General features: G+C 36.4%; 1 protein-coding gene across 8 annotated transcripts in view; it reads left to right on the forward strand.

The window, feature by feature from the left end:
* Nucleotides 1-20,250, forward strand: part of NCKAP1 (NCK associated protein 1) — a 60,302-nt gene that overhangs the window by 24,770 nt on the left and 15,282 nt on the right. For all 8 annotated transcript variants that reach the window (XM_080599005.1, XM_080599004.1, XM_080599002.1 and 5 more), the window contains 18 exons: nucleotides 515-652; nucleotides 1,423-1,471; nucleotides 1,970-2,126; nucleotides 2,766-2,822; nucleotides 3,332-3,428; nucleotides 3,652-3,758; nucleotides 5,401-5,533; nucleotides 8,306-8,387; nucleotides 8,849-8,907; nucleotides 9,711-9,856; nucleotides 11,267-11,399; nucleotides 12,750-12,869; nucleotides 13,165-13,304; nucleotides 14,466-14,597; nucleotides 15,195-15,413; nucleotides 15,765-15,895; nucleotides 16,302-16,399; nucleotides 20,089-20,182. In XM_080599005.1, the coding sequence (XP_080455131.1) occupies nucleotides 515-652; nucleotides 1,423-1,471; nucleotides 1,970-2,126; nucleotides 2,766-2,822; nucleotides 3,332-3,428; nucleotides 3,652-3,758; nucleotides 5,401-5,533; nucleotides 8,306-8,387; nucleotides 8,849-8,907; nucleotides 9,711-9,856; nucleotides 11,267-11,399; nucleotides 12,750-12,869; nucleotides 13,165-13,304; nucleotides 14,466-14,597; nucleotides 15,195-15,413; nucleotides 15,765-15,895; nucleotides 16,302-16,399; nucleotides 20,089-20,182 (2,092 nt within the window). The remainder of the gene's footprint in view (nucleotides 1-514; nucleotides 653-1,422; nucleotides 1,472-1,969; nucleotides 2,127-2,765; nucleotides 2,823-3,331; nucleotides 3,429-3,651; nucleotides 3,759-5,400; nucleotides 5,534-8,305; nucleotides 8,388-8,848; nucleotides 8,908-9,710; nucleotides 9,857-11,266; nucleotides 11,400-12,749; nucleotides 12,870-13,164; nucleotides 13,305-14,465; nucleotides 14,598-15,194; nucleotides 15,414-15,764; nucleotides 15,896-16,301; nucleotides 16,400-20,088; nucleotides 20,183-20,250) is intronic.

Raw genomic sequence — 20,250 nt, forward strand, 5'->3', positions numbered from 1 at the left:
TAAGTTGTCCTTCTATCATCCCACAGTTTTGCAGTAGCCATGCCATTTACCCCTTTATATTAGCTCCAGCAGAGAACTTTTCTTTTCCCTGAGTGATCTTAATCTGCTGGTTTATTGCTTCGACCTGGCTCCCCATAGGCTCATGCAAGCGTCAGGATTGATACAGAAGACAGGGAAAAAGCATGGGACCACACTTACTTGGATCTGCTCAATCTGTTATGAAGATTCTCCTGTAGTATCTGCTCAAAACCATTGCAGTTTGCTTGCAAGGTGGGAAGGACATAATAAATGAAGTGCCAGAGAAGGGAATAACCCAATTAAGATGCTTGAATAAGTAATGAACAAATAGTATTTAGCTTCTTTTGTGCTTGGAATATGCCAATTTTTGAACTATAGTGTTAGCGTGTAGCGATTTGCATCAGTTTCAATTTCTGATCGTTTCGTGAATTAAGACTCTTGTGTTAATGCATTACCATAGCTTCTAACCAACCTCCTTTGTCTGTCGTCTTTTCAGTCCCTTTCAGATGCTCTGATTTCACTCCAGATGGTCTATCCTCGAAGAAATCTCTCAGCGGACCAGTGGAGAAACGCACAACTACTGAGCCTCATCAGTGCACCTAGTACAATGCTTAATCCTGCACAGTCTGACACAGTATGGCCTTTTAATTTGGTTTATATGATAAAGTTAAGCAATATTTTCTGTGAAACAGCGTAGGGATGTTTCGTTTTATATTTGCTAACCTTTACATGGCTTTTGAAAAAGGGAAATTAATAGGTTTGTTGGTAGAGCTGCATCCTTTTATACAGGGGAAAGATTTTTTTGCATTAATTAAAGCTTCTGGTATATTAGCCCATGCCTTCATTTCTAGTATCTGATAATCTGATGAAGGGAAGCGGTATTACTCCTGCAGTGTAGAGTGAAGGAATCCTGTGTACTCTGGATGTTTTGGGACAAAAGACTGAAAATCAGAACTGATACATCCTTTAAAAATTAACTATTTACATTTGCTGTCTCATTTGGGATATGAACGGTTATCTTTTGGGGGGGAGGGGAGATAATCAAGCATTAACAACTGTCAGGTTGTGATCGAAATACATCAGCAGCCTTTTGTTCTTGAATATTCTTAAATACAATGTTGGTTGAAACAAAACATTTCATAGAATCATAGAATATCCGAGTTGGAAGGGACCCACAAGGATTATCAAGTCCAACTTTTGTTCATGGTATAGGAGGGTATGGAATCTCATGCTCAAGTTCTTAGTTTCTAAAGGGATGAAACAATGACTTGTTAGTAATCAGAAGCAGTCTTCTGTGATTCATCAGCATTTAAGACTTTGTCTCTTTTTCTAAAAAGTACTTCTCATGAAATGTATTGTTTTGGATATAATTAGTTTGCTACAAATTACTGTTTTTTCCTGCAGATGCCATGTGAATACCTCTCTCTGGATGCAATGGAAAAATGGATTATTTGTGAGTAAAATCTTCTGAAACAGCTCATGGTTGTATTAAAAAAAATTTTTTGAAAGGCAGCTTGTTTTCCTGTTCCATACAAAAGCTGTTGGATTCAAAACAGATTCTGGAGAACTTGATTAAACCTTGGGTATATGTATCATACTTTTCCTACAGTGAAGCTAGAATTCAGCTTATTCTGGAATGGAGTTTGTCATAAACTTATTCGTGACTTAAACTAAAAAATGGTGGCTTTAGTAATTCTGATGAAAATAGTTGAGTTGTATAAGTATCAAGTAATTCATTACAAGAATAGTGCAACAATCTAAGAATTCCTCTACTACAGCATAGTGTGGGGTATTTTCATTTGTATACATATACGGATGGATAATTATGTTATCCATACAGAGTTTCAGTAAGCTAATTAAACAATTTAAGAGAAAATGCATAATAATCTCACTGTTCTCTTACTGTCTCTGCATCTTGTTTGTGACACACGGTGATTGTGAACTTCTGAAGTTGGATTTATTTTGTGCCATGGAGTCCTGAATAGTGATGCTACAGCTTTGAACCTTTGGAAACTTGCACTGCAAAGCAGCTCTTGCTTGGCTCTGTTTAGAGATGAAGTATTTCATATTCACAAAGCTGCAGAAGACCTGTTTGTAAACATACGAGGGTAAGTTTTCTTTGTCTTTTTTTTCTCCTTTCAGATCATCTGTTAAAAAATGTATCATTTCTTTAAGAACTGTCCTGAAAATGTTAATTGTACTTCATGTAAGATCCACTTGCAGATAATCAATACCAAAACATTTTTGCTTAGTGGCTTGACTGTTTCTTTAATGCATATCTTCCAGGAGCCTGATTCATAACCATCATGCTTTTTTTTTTAATCTTAGTTCTGAAAAATGTTGGTGAATCAGTCTCTAAAATGGCAAATGTTTAAAATTAATGATCTTGCCCACAAACCTTAATCTAGGGAAGAGAAATGATGTTGTGAATGCAGGGTTTGCTTGAAAAGTTGCAAGCACTTGTCACGATTCCTGCAATACATCATAAGAAAACTCAGGCAAAAATGAAGTTGAGATGTCTCTACCAGAGAAAACCAGGAGCACTTCAGTAGAGAGAGGTTTTGGCTTGGGTATCTGGTTTTAGAATTTATCTGATCAGGGAAAGAAGTCTTGCCTGAGTTGTTCTGAGGGTGAGCTTTTTGCTGTATCCTGCTAGCTATGGAATTGCAGCCCCTCCCAAGTCCCAATTCTTGCTGAATTGTGCTACTGATACTTTTAACCACATTGGGTTATTTGTTTACTTGCAGCTACAACAAACGTATTAATGACATCAGAGAGTGTAAAGAAGCTGCTGTTTCACATGCGTAAGTTTTTAGTGTTTTTCTTCTCAAAGAAGTTATAAAGAATGACTAAACAGGACTTGTTGAATCTTGACCTAATTGTGCGTTTTCAAATGTGAGGCCATACACTGATTGTTCTGGATTTGCCTAATGGTATACCATTATTGATTTAACTTCCCAAGTCTTAGATTATTTGTCAAGTTGTCAGAGAGAAAGCATTAATGCATTTTCCATTTTTTTCTTGTCTAGTTACTTAATGTGAATGTTAATTAAATAGGAAAGTTTTAGTGAAGTCAAATGCAAAGCAGAGACCAGAGGCAGAGGACTCAGTTTTTAAATTTAACCTTACTTCAGGAATATACAGCATGGATGGTGGAGATGCCAATTTCGTATGAACCATGTCCTTTGAAATACTGAACTTTTGAAGTTAGTATGATGTGAGCTACCTACACTTGGCCTTAAATGTCTGGGAAAAAATTAAATGACTGTGATTAGCACATTGGATGATGTTTTGGTTTATTCTTTTGATGTAGTGGTTCAATGCACAGAGAGAGGCGCAAGTTTTTACGTTCTGCACTCAAAGAACTGGCTACTGTCCTGTCTGATCAGCCAGGCCTGCTGGGCCCCAAGGTAATTACAGTCCTTGAGTTTCATCTTTAGGTAATGGTACAGTTTGTTCATCAGTGATACCGTGCCATTCAGTTTGTCTGCGGGAGGGCAAAACCCACCCAAAACCCCTACTCTAAGATAAAACCTGCTTAGGTTTTAAGATTGTTTAGTTGTAGAGACTAGTTGTTACTTAGTGTGCACAAGGTGTCCAACTGTTATATGTATCTTATGTTTTTTTTTTCAGGCACTTTTTGTATTTATGGCATTATCCTTTGCTCGTGATGAAATTATTTGGCTTCTTCGTCATGCAGACAATATGCCGAAGAAGAGTGCAGATGATTTCATAGATAAGTACGTTAACAATTTTTAGTGTGATACCTTAAATATTCATGTGAACTTCATGGAGGAAATGCATTTGAAGGCAAGAAATAGCAGGAAATGATGACTAGATAAAAAGAATTGGGACTATTCAGAAAATCTTTACAATCTTAATGTTTCCATCAAAAACAGAAAGCTAGGGTATTTATTGTGTTAGAAACTGGAGCCCATTGGTGAAAATTGATTTTCTGCAGAGAGTTTATTTCTAAAATAAAAACGATTTCATGAAAGTTTTATTTGCATTGAACAAATGAATGATGAGTTGGGAAGGAAACTGTCAAAAAGATTGGTTTGTAAATGTCTCCTTTATCATAGCAGAACTGTCTTTAAAATCAGGTAAGATTTATTCATGTAATACAGCATTAGCATCCTCATAAACAGGTCAGAAATGAGAAATGGGATTAAGAAACCTTAGGAATGTGGGTAGGCAGAAGAGTACTAGTTGTTCTTGAGTTGTTCTCAAAATAATAGAGCACATCAGTTCAATCTGGGGAAAGAAATCTTAAAGAGTATTCATGTGACAACAAGTGACAGTCAATCACAAGGCTATTTCTAGAGCTGGAACAGAAAAACGTTGAGTTTCCTTCACTGGACTAGGTGCTAGGGATGGAGTTACCACAGATAAATATGTTGTCTTTCTGAAATGTTACAGAAATTTTTTTGTGTACATCTTCTACTGTAAAAGCCATCTTTATTGTTATACAGCTTCCCTGGTGATGCTCTTGGATCGAAGTGTGGGTGGTCAGCATCCATTACAGTTGCTCAGTTTTATTTACAACCTGGGGATCAAAAAACTCACTGTTAAGGTGTTTCCTTTTCATGTCATGAGTCATAATCCTGGATTTAAAAATCATCATAAAATTCTAGCACTATGCCTTCTTGGTCTTCTGAAGGCTGTATTCTTCTTGGTCTTGTTTAAATAGGTGAAATGTGAGCGAAGTTTTTCTGCCAAAAGAAAATGCATGTTGGAGAAGTTTGTCAAGCCATCTGATTGTTGCTCAGGCAGTATGGGATTTAATCCAAGAAGCTGTCGGTCTAATAACTGCATTTTAAGCTTTCAGTTTGTGTTGCAGGTGTTAGAATATTGATAGTTATTCATAGAAAATTGCTCTGTGTTAACTATTTTTAGTTTATTTCATGTCTGCCCAGCAGGTGGTATGAAGTCCTCTGTACAGCGCTTTCAACAGAGGGCAAAATTTTACCATCTTGAAAAGTCTTTTTAAGAATAAAGGCCTACTGACATGAGCTCAGAAAAGCAATTATTACAATTCTGTTTTTTGGATTTAACTGCTTCATGAGAAAATACACTTATTCAAATTGAGCATTACAAAAGGGCTTCTTCAGAAAATACATGGGTTGTACAAACCTTTGAGTATTACCATGAGGGGGTCCTGTTAACTTATCTCCTGTTGAATGTATTTTACTTTACAGATGAAAGTTTCTTATGTAAACTTACTTTATAATGTGAGCAAATATTTTAATACAAGAGTTATGTATTAATAATAGAAGCAAGGTACAGGAGGGAATTTCCATGGGAAGTATTCTACTGATGGAAATAATTTTCCATATTTTACATGTTTCCTATTTGTAAGCTTTTCCTTGTCTTTTTGGCTAGGCACATAGCTGAGCTAATATTCTACATGGAGGAGCTCCGAGCACACGTGCGGAAATATGGACCAGTGATGCAGAGATACTACGTGCAGTATCTCTCTGGCTTTGATGCAGTGGTCTTAAATGAGCTTGTTCAGGTACGGCAAGACAATGGTTTGGAGTTCTGCAGGCTTTAAGAAGGGCTTTTTGTCCAAAATGCATGAAATGTATTCTGGTTTTGTGTATTTTAGTGAACCCTATGGAATAAGGCAAAATTAACCGAGCTTGCTGTTTAATTCTGGGATATAGAGTTGTGCTTTTAGTTGCCATATGAATACTTAAATGTTATTAAGCAATGTTCTCTTCAGAGACAATTAAACTACCTTTCTCCTCAAGGAGGAAACTATAATTTATTTTAACATCAGGCTATAGAGATTGGCAAGAATTTTATGAAAGGCTTCTCTTGGGGGTCTGAGGTTCATTTTAACATTTCCAGGAATTCCTGCGATTGTTTGCTTTATTCTTTAAGTGTGTTACAGTTTTGCATTGCCATGCTTTTGAGAGTAAAAAAGAAAAAGTAATTGTGCTTGTAGGAGCACCGAGCTGATCTTGATTAGTGTGATTCTTTTATGTAGGATGTTTCTTCTCTGAATTTTTTTGAAAGCAGCAGTGCTGCCTGAATAATACCCTTAATGCTGTTTCAAGATGTTGCTTTCTGACATGATGGAGAAAACATGGCCTGTGTTGTTTAACAAATGATGGCGAAGAGAGAAACTAGAATCTCGTGGTATCCTGTTTTAACATATTCTGCGAATGGATGATTTCCGTTGTTCAGCATCACTGTGTTTAAGAAGCAGTTTAAGTACTTGGGATCAGTACTGTATCATGCCAGCACCATTTAGAAACCAAATGTCAGAATTGGTTATCCAAGCTAATGGTTGAGAATCTGCATTCTTGTGTGCTGCCAGGAAAAAAAAAAAGAGACAATGGAGGTAGTTTGAAATTCTTAAGCCTAAATAGGATGTCAAGTTGTATGTGTCTTCAGTGACTATTTCAATTTAAATTCTCTGGAAGTGAATTATACTTGCAGTTAACTTACGCTTGTATATGGGCATGAGAAACACACACATTTGCGAGAAGAGTTCAGACATGAAATACCACTCTCACTGAAGTTAAAGGCAAACTTGATAAACTTCGACGGGGTGTCATGTCAGAAAAAACCTCCTGCTCTAGAGAGTGACGGGGACATTATCTTTTATAGTAGGTAAGGTTGAATGTGGAAATAATGAACTTGTGCAAAAAGAGAAGTTAAACAGAAGTGAAAGAGAACAGTATTAAAGTCATCAGATTTGACATCCCAGGTTGTTGAAAACATCATGGAGCGTGGCTCTATAAGAGTAGGGAGGTGCTCTTACAGAGAAGAGAGTGGTGGGTTTTTAGTGGAAGACCATCCTCTCTTGTTCCATGTAGGTTTGCATCCAGAGCTGCAAGTGTTTTTATTACTCTGTACTGAGTAGCACCTATTGCTAAGCAGAAGATGTTCCTAAAGTAAAGGCAGTATAAATTATTTGAGGTCATGAACTGAATTTTCAGGACTGATTTGATGTAATCCAGATAAACAGATACTGCCGCTGAAGGAGCAGTGCAGAAATTATTTTTCTTGTCTACGCTGACAAGGAAATGACAGGACTTCTGCACTGTTTTGATTTGATTCCCTAGTGACCACTAGGTGGAGCCCAAATTTTGTGAAAACTTGAGCTCCTCAAACTGGACAAACTTACATTGAATTTTAAGCTTTTATGTTGTTTTCAGAAACCACTTATATGCGTCAAACAGTAATACATCGATGACCAGGAGGTGGAACTTATATACTCTGCTGTTCATTTATTATTTTCACTCTGCTGTTCATGTTTGTTATGTAACAAACTATTGAAACAGTTTAAATACCCATTTATATCACAGTTGTTTAAACTATTAAATATAAATGAATCCTTCATTTTACTTTTAATGCCAAAACAACTCTATTTGTTTTTTTTGCTCGTAACTATATACTTACACGTTAACAGTTCTGTTGATAACAAAATGAAATATTTTTTGAGATTAGTCATCGATTCCTGAAACGGTTTTCTAGATTTAGTGAAAGAATTCTAAAAGTTATACAAATGGCACAAATATTGTGTTATTTGTAGGATAATCCTTAGGGTCAAACTGAAATGAGGGGAAAAAAGAAAGGGTGGCTTGCATTTTAGATGTAGTTAACTCATAAAAAGTATAAAATACAAGAGTAGATAGAAACGAGGGATAGTTAGGATTTTTTTCAACCTTTAGGTTAAAAATGTCAGTCATATCTATAATTACATGAATCTTCTATTCGACAGAAATGTGATCTTAGTTGCTGAAACTGCTTCTTCATGAACTATTGCTTATTGTAGGACTTTTGAGGGGCTATTTTTCAGGTGTTAGAAATCATTCAATTCAGTGTTAGTAGAAATCTGTTAGATGGTTCTGCGGGAAGCAAAGTGATGCTCATGTCGGCTCTGTTATATTTTGCCGTGGCTAAATTTTCTGTGCAGACAGATCAGATGCCTGGAGAGGTCAGGCAAATGTTTGGTGTCTGCTGTGTAACAAAAACATGTTGTGTGTCCGTTCTGTAAATGACTGCAGCCTGAAAATGTGTGGGCATGTTTACTGACAGATTTTTCTCTTTTGAGTCTATGTTGGTTTAGAAGCAGCCTTTTTTTAGGTGTTTTTCATCAACCAATGAATTAAAAAATAGAAGTTGTGAAATAGTACTATTTGCGATAATCCATTGATAAAGTTACTTTGCGTAAACTATATAAAATATTTTTCAGACTGCAGCTGATAAATTGGTTGTGGGATTTGACACTTTTCACAAATGAAGTTTGAAATAGTAACAACATTTATTTTAGAATCTTTCAGTGTGCCCAGAGGATGAATCAATCATCATGTCCTCTTTTGTAAACACTATGACTTCACTAAGCGTGAAACAAGGTAAGTCTGTTCAAATGAACTTGGGAAAATGGTAACTGAATGAAAGATTCTCCTTGAAAGCTTCATTGCTTTTTGTTTTGTGCAATCAGTGGTAGCAGATAACTTGCATAAACTGTATTTATTCCCCTGTTTCTCTTCTATTATGATATCTGCTTCTTGTTCTGTGTCCCTTTTCCTGGGCAGGTCTGTACAGATAAGGTTTTTGAAGGATGCTATTTTGAAATAATCCTACCTTTTAATTTAGAAAGTATATTATACATATTTTGTCTAACTATTTAAATTCCTATTAGCATGGTTGTGCTGGTTTGAAATTCTTCGATAAAAGCAAACGCTTTAAGTTTTCAAGTACTTTGGTGGTTTTTGTTTTTGTTTTTGATTTCTTTAGAAGATCTGATTTAGTATTTCTGAATTGTAGTTGTTTCCCTAAAGGCTTTATGTTCTGTATTTTTTCCATGCTACAGTTGAAGATGGAGAGGTATTTGACTTCAGAGGAATGAGATTAGATTGGTTTAGATTGCAGGTAAGATGTCTGAATATCTGCTTGACATTTAAGTTAATGCACATTTTGGTTTAAAGCTAGTAATAACTTACTGCTCTTCTAGATTACTCTCACACTGCAAGTGGATCACAGGCTGTATAAGGGTAACTTCTTGGCATTTAAAATCAAACAAAGACTTAAGCAAATAATTTGATGTAACTTTGTTTTTGCCTTTGCATTGCATACTTTTTGCAAAAAGTCTTTGAGGGATTTATAACAGTTTGGAAGTGGAATGTGTTGAGGATGAGCAGTTTATTGGCACTGTACAGAGTATGATTCAGCCTTCCCAGCCAAGGGAAGATAATGTTCAGTGAGATCAGTTTGGTGTGTTGCAGTAATAGTGCCTTCAGTTAACTTGATAAGGGGGAGTACTGTTTAGACTGTAAACTAATTGTCCCAATATTAGACATGTTATTTTTATATTTTTAAAATATGCAGTCGTCTTCTTGCATACCCAAACCTGATTATTAAAAGGAGCAGGGAGTGGCTTCAGCAAACTTGATTCCACTAGCTTGCATACGTGTTTTGTCAGTGCGTTTGTTCTGCAGTTTTTTTCTGCATTGCTGTTGTACTTAAGACATTTGGTGACTTCATTGAAAGGCAGTTTGCTTTTCTTAGGTTACAGTAGAAAGATAAAATAAGTCTTTGCAGAGTCTTTAAAAACAATTGTTCTATGCACAGCATAAGCAGTACTTATCCTTTATGTTTGGCAATAGTGATGGAATTTGCAAAAAAAAAAAAAAAAAAGCAACAGTAGATACAGATTTTTTCTTCCGTTTTTCCAGGCCTACACCAGTGTTTCTAAAGCCTCACTTAGTCTTGCAGACCACAGAGAACTAGGAAAAATGATGAACACAATCATTTTCCACACAAAAATGGTAGATTCTTTGGTGGAGATGTTGGTTGAAACATCAGATCTTTCTATATTTTGGTAAGTTACTAACCTGACAGTAGAAGCTTTTAATTTATTGTTTGTCCTTGCACGTGTAGCTTTTAAATACCGAATTGTAGGAAAATGATCCAGCAGAGAATCAATTAGAATCTGGTTAACAGCAATTTTTCTTCGAAAGAGTTGCTGTTTTACGGTTTGGGTTTTATTTTTGTTTATTTATTTACTTTCTTTTATACTAGTCTTTTTGCAAAGTCTACCTATCAACACGTGTATAATTTTTTCTAATGTAAAGAATTTTAATTTTCTTCTCCCATTGTTAAGTATTGATTCTTCAGAGCTTCACGACAAAGTATAAATCCCTCAAAGCAACAGTTAAAATAGGAGTTCTCTTCCAGCAGTTGAAGTTCTTTTATGTGTCTGCAGCTCATGTCCCCAGCTGAAGTTAAAGCCGTAGACAATTACATTGTTTAAGCAAGAAATGAAATTTTTTACTACTACTTTAGTGTAGTTGTAAAAGATCCGTGGAGTTCCTGCACCAGCAAAGAAAAACAGTTGATTCCCTTCTTTCTTCCCCTGTTTCCAAACAGGAAGACCTAGCTCTGCATTGCCACTTCCATATAGTGATTTTTCGTAGTAGGCTTTATTTTTTGTTTAGTTTGTTAGCATTAGTTGCTTTGGAAAAAGTAAAGCAAAAACGTTTAACTCTTGGAAAAGGTCTGTGAAAACAGGATCAGGAAGCAGGTTGATATGAATCTTTCTGCGGCTGTTTAAGCTGAAATAATTAAGTGTTTGCAGTATCAGCAGATAAATAAGCAGTCGTTGAAATAAATCATCGGAAGTCCCTGTGTGAGAGTACTGTTCTTTGAGAAACTTCCTCAGTCCTATTTTAGGTTCTTATTTTTTAGTTTCCGGTGGAGAAGCATACACAATGATTTATAGGGGCTAGATTTTAAGGTGAAAGGCCAGTCTTTATATGGTGGTCAAGTTTATGTTGAAAGGAGACTTCAATGTAATTTATTTCTTTTGCTTGTGTTTTAAGAATTTTTTTTTCTGAAGATTATTTGAAGCAACCATGGAACAAGAGTTGTATAAGTGTTCCATCAGAATTTAATAAAGGTGTTTCTGAAGGTCTGACAGATTCTTCAAGCAGTCATTTAACTGATCTGGGGTCAACTGCAGATTCTGTAATAATACCTGCTAAAGCTGTAAATTTTTTGCAGCGTCTGTGTGTCAAACATCAGAACAAAGATGATCTAATTAAGAGATGTAAACAGAATGCATTAGTATTGCATGTGGAAAACTTATTTGAAAGCATGATGTGTTTTTTGGTATCAGATAAGTTATAATTACAGACCTGGCATTAATTTAGCGTATTTGATTTGTATGGACTAGACTTCATTTGCAGTAAAGTTATGCATGTGTTACATTAAATTGTCTATTTTTGGTCAGTTTTTATAGTCGTGCTTTTGAGAAGATGTTTCAGCAGTGTTTGGAGCTTCCCTCTCAATCAAGATACTCAATTGCATTCCCACTGCTTTGTACTCATTTTATGAGCTGCACCCATGAACTATGCCCAGAAGAGGTAATTTTTAAATACATCATCTTTAGATATTTTCAGCTCTCATCTAAAGTAAAGAGAACTAGTGCTGAATGCTGCAAGAAGGTGTTTGTTATAGCAGTATAAGATTCAGGGAAGTAAAACAAGTGGGCACCTTACTATATGATGCTTCATCCATAGACCTCAAAATGCTGCCACAAACAAATTGTGGCATTTTTGTTACTTTGGAAAATTATTTATATTGTGATGTTGTAATGAAATAGATCTTTTAGTACATTGCCTGTATGTCCATTGACTTTGGAATTACTCCAGGGGTTGACTTGGCCAATGTTCTGTAGTGCTTGTGAAAGTGTCTTTTCATTCTTGAGTGCTAATCTGAAATAATTGGATGAAAAAGATATACTGGAGTATGCACAGTGTGGGTTTTTCGTAGTTAAAAATTAAATCTTCTTCTGCCAAGCTTCATTTCCATATACGTCTATATCATTATTTTCCTCGTACACTTTGCTTTAAACAGCTGCAAACTTTATTTATATTAGAGAACCACTAAAAAGTTTCCAGGAAAACGTACCTTCAGGACAAGAGATGTCTTTCAGAACCATTCTAGTAACAGTAAGGAATCTTGTAGCCAAAGTCCACTGTGTGCTAGTTACTGAGAATTCAGCTGTAGCAAGCATATTTTGCCACAGCCAACAGAACTTTGAATTCAGTATAAGAATTCTAACTCGTAGCTACTATAATTTTGGAAAAATAATATTCACTGCACTGTGTACAATGTGTGGTAACGTAGCTGTTACGAAGTACACATAAGTGGTGAAAGAAGGATTTCATTAAGACAGAATGCTGTACTTGTGCAGATCCAGTAACAAAGGAACTGAATCCAGAAACGTATGAAGCGGGGCTTCATTATTGACCATCGGGGGTATGAATGACACTGCTTTCGCTGTAATTTGAGTTGCATACTCTTTCTCTTCGTTAATTTGTACCAGTACTAAATCTAAGAGGAGATTCACAGAAACCTTGAGTGTTGGACACTTTAGAGTTAGTACAGAATTGAAGATGAAAACCTCCTTTTAGATTTTTTGCCTCCTTTTAGAGGATTTTTGTTGCAACAAAGGTGTTTGTTTGTTTTTGTTTTTTTAATATGCTGTGTCAGTGACTGAAGATTTCACAGTTCAGGTTGCCTGCAACAACACCAACAAAAACCCATGGTGAATGAAAGGCATTGAAGTTATTAAGGACTAATTAATATTTTTTGTTACCCCAGTTCTGTGATTTAGCGAACTGTTACCTGCAGAACAGTGTATGCATTTTATGAATAGCATAGGACTAAGGAAACTGAAAAACAGACTTGCTTATTTCTATTTTTAACAGCGACATCATATTGGAGATCGTAGTCTTTCCTTATGTAACATGTTCCTGGATGAAATGGCTAAGCAAGCTCGGAATCTTATCACAGATATTTGCACAGAACAATGTACGCTGAGTGATCAGGTGAGTGTTGTTCTGTCTCTTTTAATTCTTCTTTGAGGTTTTCTAGGTAGTTTGACCTTCGGAATTATGGCTGTGTTTCCCCTTCCTCCTTCTCCCCCTGACTTCAGAAAGTTTTCTGTTCATGAAGTGGAAAGTGGCTCAAGGAAGACTTTTTATATTAAATGGTATAGTTAGTAGTCGAAGGAGGTGTTACTTGTGTGATGAAGTCTCCACCTACATATAAGCTTATTTTGTATCTCATGGCTGCAAAGAAGTTGTATTTTAATTTGGGGGGGGATTTCTTTCCTTCTACTAGTTGCTGCCAAAGCATTGTGCCAAAACTATCAGTCAAGCAGTGAACAAAAAGTCAAAAAAACAGACCGGAAAGAAAGGAGAACCTGAAAGGGAGAAACCAGGAGTAGAAAGCATGAGAAAAAACAGATTGGTTGTGACAAAGTAAGCTGCCTCTTCTGTACCTTTCACCATGAATCCCAAGTCAAAACTTGTGTTTTTTACATGTTAAATACTTCTTGCTTATACTATTCCAGTAAGGTTGACTGTAAATATGGCAAGTTTCTAGTTTGTGAGCATGTGGTCCTTCTATAGCTTGAACAGAGCCCGAAATAATGTATTTAGAGCAATAGGAATGTACATCTCATTTATTAATCACCTTGACTCTTTCCTTTTTTTGAGCAGAAAGGGTCCCTGTGCTGTAGTTAGGTTTCCTGCATAGTCATATCAGTTGAGGAAGTGGGAGTTGAAGGTGTGGATGGCATCTTAATTCTGCTTTGCTTAACATTGGGATCAGGATAATGTATGGGCTGGGCCGGAAGTTGTTGCTGCTGAAATGCAGTTCGCTGCCTTCATCTGCTGGAGCAGAATTGAGGCTTTTGTGCCTGCATCAGAGCAAACTAGAAACAAAACAAAATAAGACCAACCTGAAAAAGAAAGGGAAAGATGAGCAAGTCCAGTTTGAGGTGTAAGAGGTAATAGGAGAGGAAAAACAGCGAGGTAGATGATTCTTGGGAAGGATAACAGGACGAGTTGGTAGAGCAACAGAAGTAAGAGGAGGAAGGAAGCTGTGAAAAGGAGACAATAAACGTTCGGTATTGTGGCTGGGTGCTGCTAAATGCACACTGATGAAAAGGAAGTCTTTTTGTTACAGTTGCAACAGTCAAACATCAGAAAACCATAATTGACTAGAGAAGTTGAGGAAAAATAACTTATAGCTTAAGATTCGTTTTCCCTGTATTTAGTACCGGTTGGTAGCAAGCATTACTTCTATTACTAAGTTCAGTTAAGAAGGAACCACCTTAACAGACATTTAGAGGGAAATTGTTTGTGTATGTGTATAACTATATAAAAACATATACATTACATCACTGTGCATAACGCAGATCAATATACAGTTGTAGGTTTCTGTTCCTACCCAAAATGCTGATTTTCGATGTTATAAGCTAGAGTTGTATGTCTGATGAAAGCAGATAAAGCTGATGAAAGGAAAGTTAGAGCTGTGGGTGGTCTTGAGGCATCTTCCATTAACTGTATGCTTTCCACGATAATATATTCTAATGTTAAATTAATTTCTTTGTTGTTATTTTTTAACTGTTCATAAAGCCTGGACAAACTGCACACTGCACTTTCTGAGCTCTGTTTCTCAATCAATTATGTACCAAACATGGTGGTTTGGGAACACACATTTACCCCAAGAGAATATTTAACATCTCACCTGGAAATCCGCTTTACCAAGTAAGAAATATTGTAAAGACAGTTGTACTCATAAACAAGATAAATCCTTGGTTTGACATTAGGAGTATTGTGTGCTTACTATATAAGATTCATTTTTAAAGGTAGATGGCAAAACTCTTAGGTCAAATTCTTACTGACGTTACAGTTAAGTTTATATGTGCAGACATAAATAGTTGTTAGTTCTTTAAAATATATGGAAATTAGTATCACCTACTTAACAGCCTGATCCTGCGCTCCTAGTCCTGTGTGTTCTGTAGGCACTGGTGATACTTTTTTTTTTTAGGCATTTATAGAGACTCTTTTGCACCATTTCTGGCTTTGTTTCAGGTATTTGAGTCTACTCGTTTGAAACTAAAACTGTGACAGCAACCAAGATTTTCGTCTAGAATTTTTTTTCCAAAAAATCTTCTTTTAAAACTGCTGATGTAGTGTAGCCATGATTTAGAGCTTCATACTTGCATACTTTTACTTCTAAAAGCATTGAGTAATATTGTAATCGTGAATATGAAAATGATGATCACTGATGATTTTAATAGCTGCATCCTTGTTCAATTTCACTGAGAAATGCTTGTAACTCCTATTTTTTGTTTTTAAAAGGTCAATTGTTGGAATGACTATGTATAATCAAGCAACACAAGAGATCGCAAAGCCTTCAGAGCTGTTAACCAGCGTAAGAGCCTATATGACAGTCCTCCAGTCAATAGAAAACTATGTACAGATTGACATCACACGAGTATTTAACAATGTTCTGCTTCAGCAAACCCAGCATTTAGATAGTCATGGTGAGCCAACCATTACCAGTCTGTACACAAATTGGTAAGTAGTTGTATGGATACTTGTTGCAAGCTCTTTATATTACTTAAATAAAAAGCTGGAATTGGAGAACTGGAGTTGTATGTGGTTTAGATGTTTGGAATTTTCTTAAGTTCCAGACTTCTCAAGTTTACTTCTCCCAGTACCTGCTATAAAAGCACTTTGAAGTTGGCCTGTTGTGAAATTCAGTTTTTCTCGGGGGAGATGTAGCATAAGATACAGGTATTCACTTGAACTATGAAAGTAAAACTGAAGTCTACAGGCTTTGCTGTCGCTTTATCACACAAGGGCATTTCATTTGTATAGAGGTATCTGTGAATGTCTTCATCTAAAACTTGTTCCCTTTCTGATAAGGTATTTGGAAACTTTGCTAAGACAAGTCAGCAATGGTCACATAGCCTATTTTCCAGCCATGAAGGCTTTTGTGAATTTGCCTACAGAAAATGAATTAACATTTAATGCTGAAGAATACTCCGACATATCAGGTAAACTTTGTGCGATGTTTCTGTTGAATGTTTCAGAGATAGTTATCTGCTTGAGTAATTGGAACTAGAGCAACTCTTAAGGTGTTGTATTACATCATAGACAGCACTTGTTAATTTTCAGTACTATTTCAGTTTCTTTTTATTCCTATTGCCTTTGTGCCTCGAGAGAGCTTGTTTTTCCTATTTTCTTTTTAAAAAAGTTAAAGAGCTGGGCGTTTGAGCTACAGCAATGGGAGTATGATGTGTTGGTGACTGTTGCTCCAGTTTTGTTACAAGTTCTAGTATCTAAAATTTTTTTTAGATGTAAAATAATTTTGTAATTAAAATGCTATTGCTATATAGATAACGAACATCATATAACTGAATAAGAAACGTTTGAAGTAGAACAGTTTGTTTTATTTCTCAGAAATGAGAGCCCTTTCAGAACTTCTGGGACCATATGGCATGAAGTTCCTAAGTGAAAGTCTGATGTGGCACATTTCATCTCAGGTTGCTGAGCTTAAGGTAACCAAGGAAATTTGGGTGGGAAGAGGGGGAGTTTAAGGTAACCAAGACTGGGTGGGAAGAAGGGGAATTTTCTGTTTCAGCTTCCTTTAGGATATTTAATAGCTATGTTTCTGCATGCCATCCATATGAAGTGACTGCATCACACAAACTGATAAAGCTGTGAATTTTACCATTACTTTGTAGTACCCTTGTCCATGTAGTACATGTGTATACCACACTCTTCAGTAGCTGAATGGTCAGGACTTTATGCAGTCTCTCTTTATGTTTGCTAGATGCCCTGAGTTAGGAGACAAGTCTCTTCTTCTCATAAGTGGGAAGAGAAATGCTTTTCAAGACCTCCAGATGCTTGCAGAGAGCTTCACTATCTCTGTTGACTTCCAAAACTCAGTGTGAAAAACTCACGTGTGTCTTAGACAAACCTGCAGGCATCTTCAAGGACTTATTTTCTTTATCATGTATGTCAGTGTGTATTGACAGGGAAGCATGTGCTGCCAGTGTAATTAACTCTTTCCGGAAACATGCTTTAATAAACTCAACAGCATATACTACTTTCCCATGATAGTCATGGTATAAAAATGCCACTAATAGGCATATATTTGTTTTTCATGACTTACTTTTCTAGAGTCATTTCCAAGTTACTACATCTCATCTTTAATTTATTTAACCAATAATTGCAAAAAATATTTTTCGTATCCATTCATGTGTGTTTTTTTTTAAAGAGGCACATTCAGTACTTATGGATATAAGGAACTTTCACTGTTTCTTCAACTATTTATTACTATTATTAGCACACCAAGCCTTTAGAAGCGTGTGTCATAGAACCATAGAATGGTTTGGGTTGGAAGGGACTTCAAAGATCATCTAGTCCCAACCCTCCTGCCATGGGCAGGGACACCTCCCTCTAGACCAAGTTGCTCAAAGCCCCATCCAACCTGGCCTTGTGTATTTTTAATACATCCCATGTTATATTTTCCAAGATCTCATTCTCTGTAAACATTGTGAATGCTAGTGCTGCTGAGGTGTTAGGACATACGATGCCCTAAAAGATTTGAAGCCTTTTGTTAGCACACCTTAAGGAGAGAGGGTGCTTTTTCACCAGGCGCCACAAAAGCAACCCTGACCCAAGTGACCAACACAGAGCTGGACAGGGCAGTTGGTTCTTTGTGCCCCTTCCAGTTGCTGAGTTTTAGGATGAGGGTTGCTAGTTAAGAATGCTGTAATTTTGAAGGTTAAATTAAATAGGTCCTGGCTATGCACAGTGACATCTGTCACGTTTCAAGTAAAACACAAAGCCAATGGACAGACGTTCTCTGGGAGCTGCTTTCTCCGCTTACTCTTAGGTTGTCTTCCTTAAAATCAACATGCTTGTTATTGTAGCTCTGTATATGCTTTTTAAAAAGACAACTTTAAATTCTCTGACGTTTGTTTTCTGATGCTGCTAAGGATAAGCAGAACACAAGGTAGATCCACGTGCACATGACCACATATTTGGAGGAGGACAATAAAGCAATAAAATGTTCATCTCTTTGGCTCAGATGCAGTTGGCTTTGCAGAGAGCACGGAGAAACATCTGTGTTTGGGGGAAAGGAAACACCAAGAGGATAGAATGGGGAATTCATTAAGAGGGTTCAAAATGCTTGCTTTGCTTCCCGCAGTGGGACCAGGTGTTGGTTTTATATCTGGAGGTTAAGACGAGGGAGAGGGGTGTTGGATATTGCCTCATTTAACTAACTGTTTGAACTGTAATCCAGCCTGTCCCTTTTAAATCTTAAACCAGTATGCTGGTTATTTTTGTGAAGCTGAAAGCTTGACTCAATAACAGTGTGTGGGCTATTGCCTTCAATCTCGCATTCTGGAGCGTTAAAGGATTGAAATTCAAATGTCACACATCTGCCAAGTTCTGATACATCAGTTGGTTTAAAATTGCCCATCTTGATTTCAGTGCAAACCAGTGATCGATCTGTTTGTTGGTTTTGGCTTTCAGCATAGAAATTCATAAATTCATTTTTTTCTATGTGCACACACACGTGCAAATTCTTGGAAGCAGTTGTTTTGCTGCATCTTTTGTAGCTTCTTTCTTTCTTTGCTTCTCGTTTAAAATAAGAGTGAAAGTGGGAAGACTTGGGTGAATTATGGATAGACTAGAGGTTATGGAAATAGCACAACTATGACACAATGTACTGGAATCTGAGAGGTCTAAGCTGTTGGACAGATCTGGTTTGCATGGGCTACTTGACTGGTGTGAGTAAACAGAGACCACAGTTTATTTCATAGCAGCATTATGGTTTAAGTCATCTTGTTTATTCTCTTCCTGTGGTCACAGGAATATTTACTCTAATATTTAATTTCACTGCTTGCCAGTTGCTATGTTTTGCCCTGTTTTCAGCATGGGTTGAATAAGATAAAGCTATTAAAGCAGGTAGCAGAACTGTCAAAGGTCAATTATTCTTGGGTCCCTAGCAGTAAGTTCCTGTGTGTTTCTTCTTTTAGGTTATACGTGGTATATCTTAAATTAAGCTCCAGGCCTATAATGACCTGCTTGTCTGATGAATGTTAGCTTTCCTGGTCACTCCCCATTGCCCTTTTGGTTCTGCTGCTAAGTAATTGAGCTGGGTCGGGATGCATCCACCTAAAAAATAAAACTAGTAATAATCCCTTTGAAAGATTGCCCCCAGTCCAGAATATCTTGTTTTCTGTTTCTATCCTTAATTTTTTTTCCTACTGTTTAGTACACAAAGCACTGAATTATGTTCTCTTCAACAGTAGGGAAAAGTTTTCCTCACTTAATCTTCAGAAGCACACACCAAATTAGTTTTCTAAACTTCTTTAGCTGCTGGTTTTCCTCTATAAAAAGAGAGAGAATCATATTTTCCATTTCCGAAATGGAGTAGTTGGTAATCAAACTGCAAAAACATTATTTTTAAGAATAAAGTACCTATTTCTTGCCTGAAGAGAGTTTAAAAATGCTACTTGGCAAAGCATAAGTTTCTCAGCTAGCAAGAAATGCTTTTTGGATGTAACATTTTATAGATCTGATTATGCAATTTTAGTAATTTAAATATGAATCTGATACGTATTTGGAGAATGATTACAGGGAAGATATTACTTCTACCTATATCCTATAATATGCATATGTGGGAGTTGTGACAAATTTTATTTATGCTTTTATTTTGTAATGGAAGAAAATTCCAAGTAAACTGCACCAATATTTAACGATCTGACTCTTGCATTCTTTATTCCATTTTTCAATTTTTCCATCATTAAATTTGTAGTCCTGACGTCAGGCCAGTCTTAAATTTATATCCAGTGGAAGGAGCAACCCACGAGAAGGAATTGCTTTTGGAATCTGCCTTTTTGTTAACACAAGCTTATTTTTCTTATAAAAATCTAAATAACATGAGGAGTTACTGCTTAGTTTTACTGAGTTTCATTCCTTTGTTTTAAGTACATTTTTCTGAATATAAAAATGTTTAAAGGGTTATCTGATCTTCTGCTTTTTGATTCAGAGCTTGCTTTTGTGTAGAGCGGGTCCTGAGGGTAATTTTGATGCTGTAGTGCCATTTAGAATGCACTGGGTATGTCTGTATTCCATAAGCTCAGTTTATTCTCTGCCAAACTGAAATCATGCATTTATCCTGCTAACGTGTCTGAATCTATAGCTGACCTGAATCCTTGCTTCTCTTTAGAAACTTGTGGTGGAGAATGTTGAAGTTCTAACACAAATGAGGACCAGCTTTGACAAGCCAGACCAGATGGCAGCACTCTTTAAAAGATTATCATGTGGGTAATTAGCAGGGTGCTACTATTGGTACAGAGTTGTTTTTATCCTTACCTTTGTAAAGAACTTA

Source organism: Anser brachyrhynchus, assembly GCF_964034855.1.
Source record: "Anser brachyrhynchus genome assembly, chromosome: 7".
NCBI lineage: Eukaryota > Metazoa > Chordata > Aves > Anseriformes > Anatidae > Anser > Anser brachyrhynchus.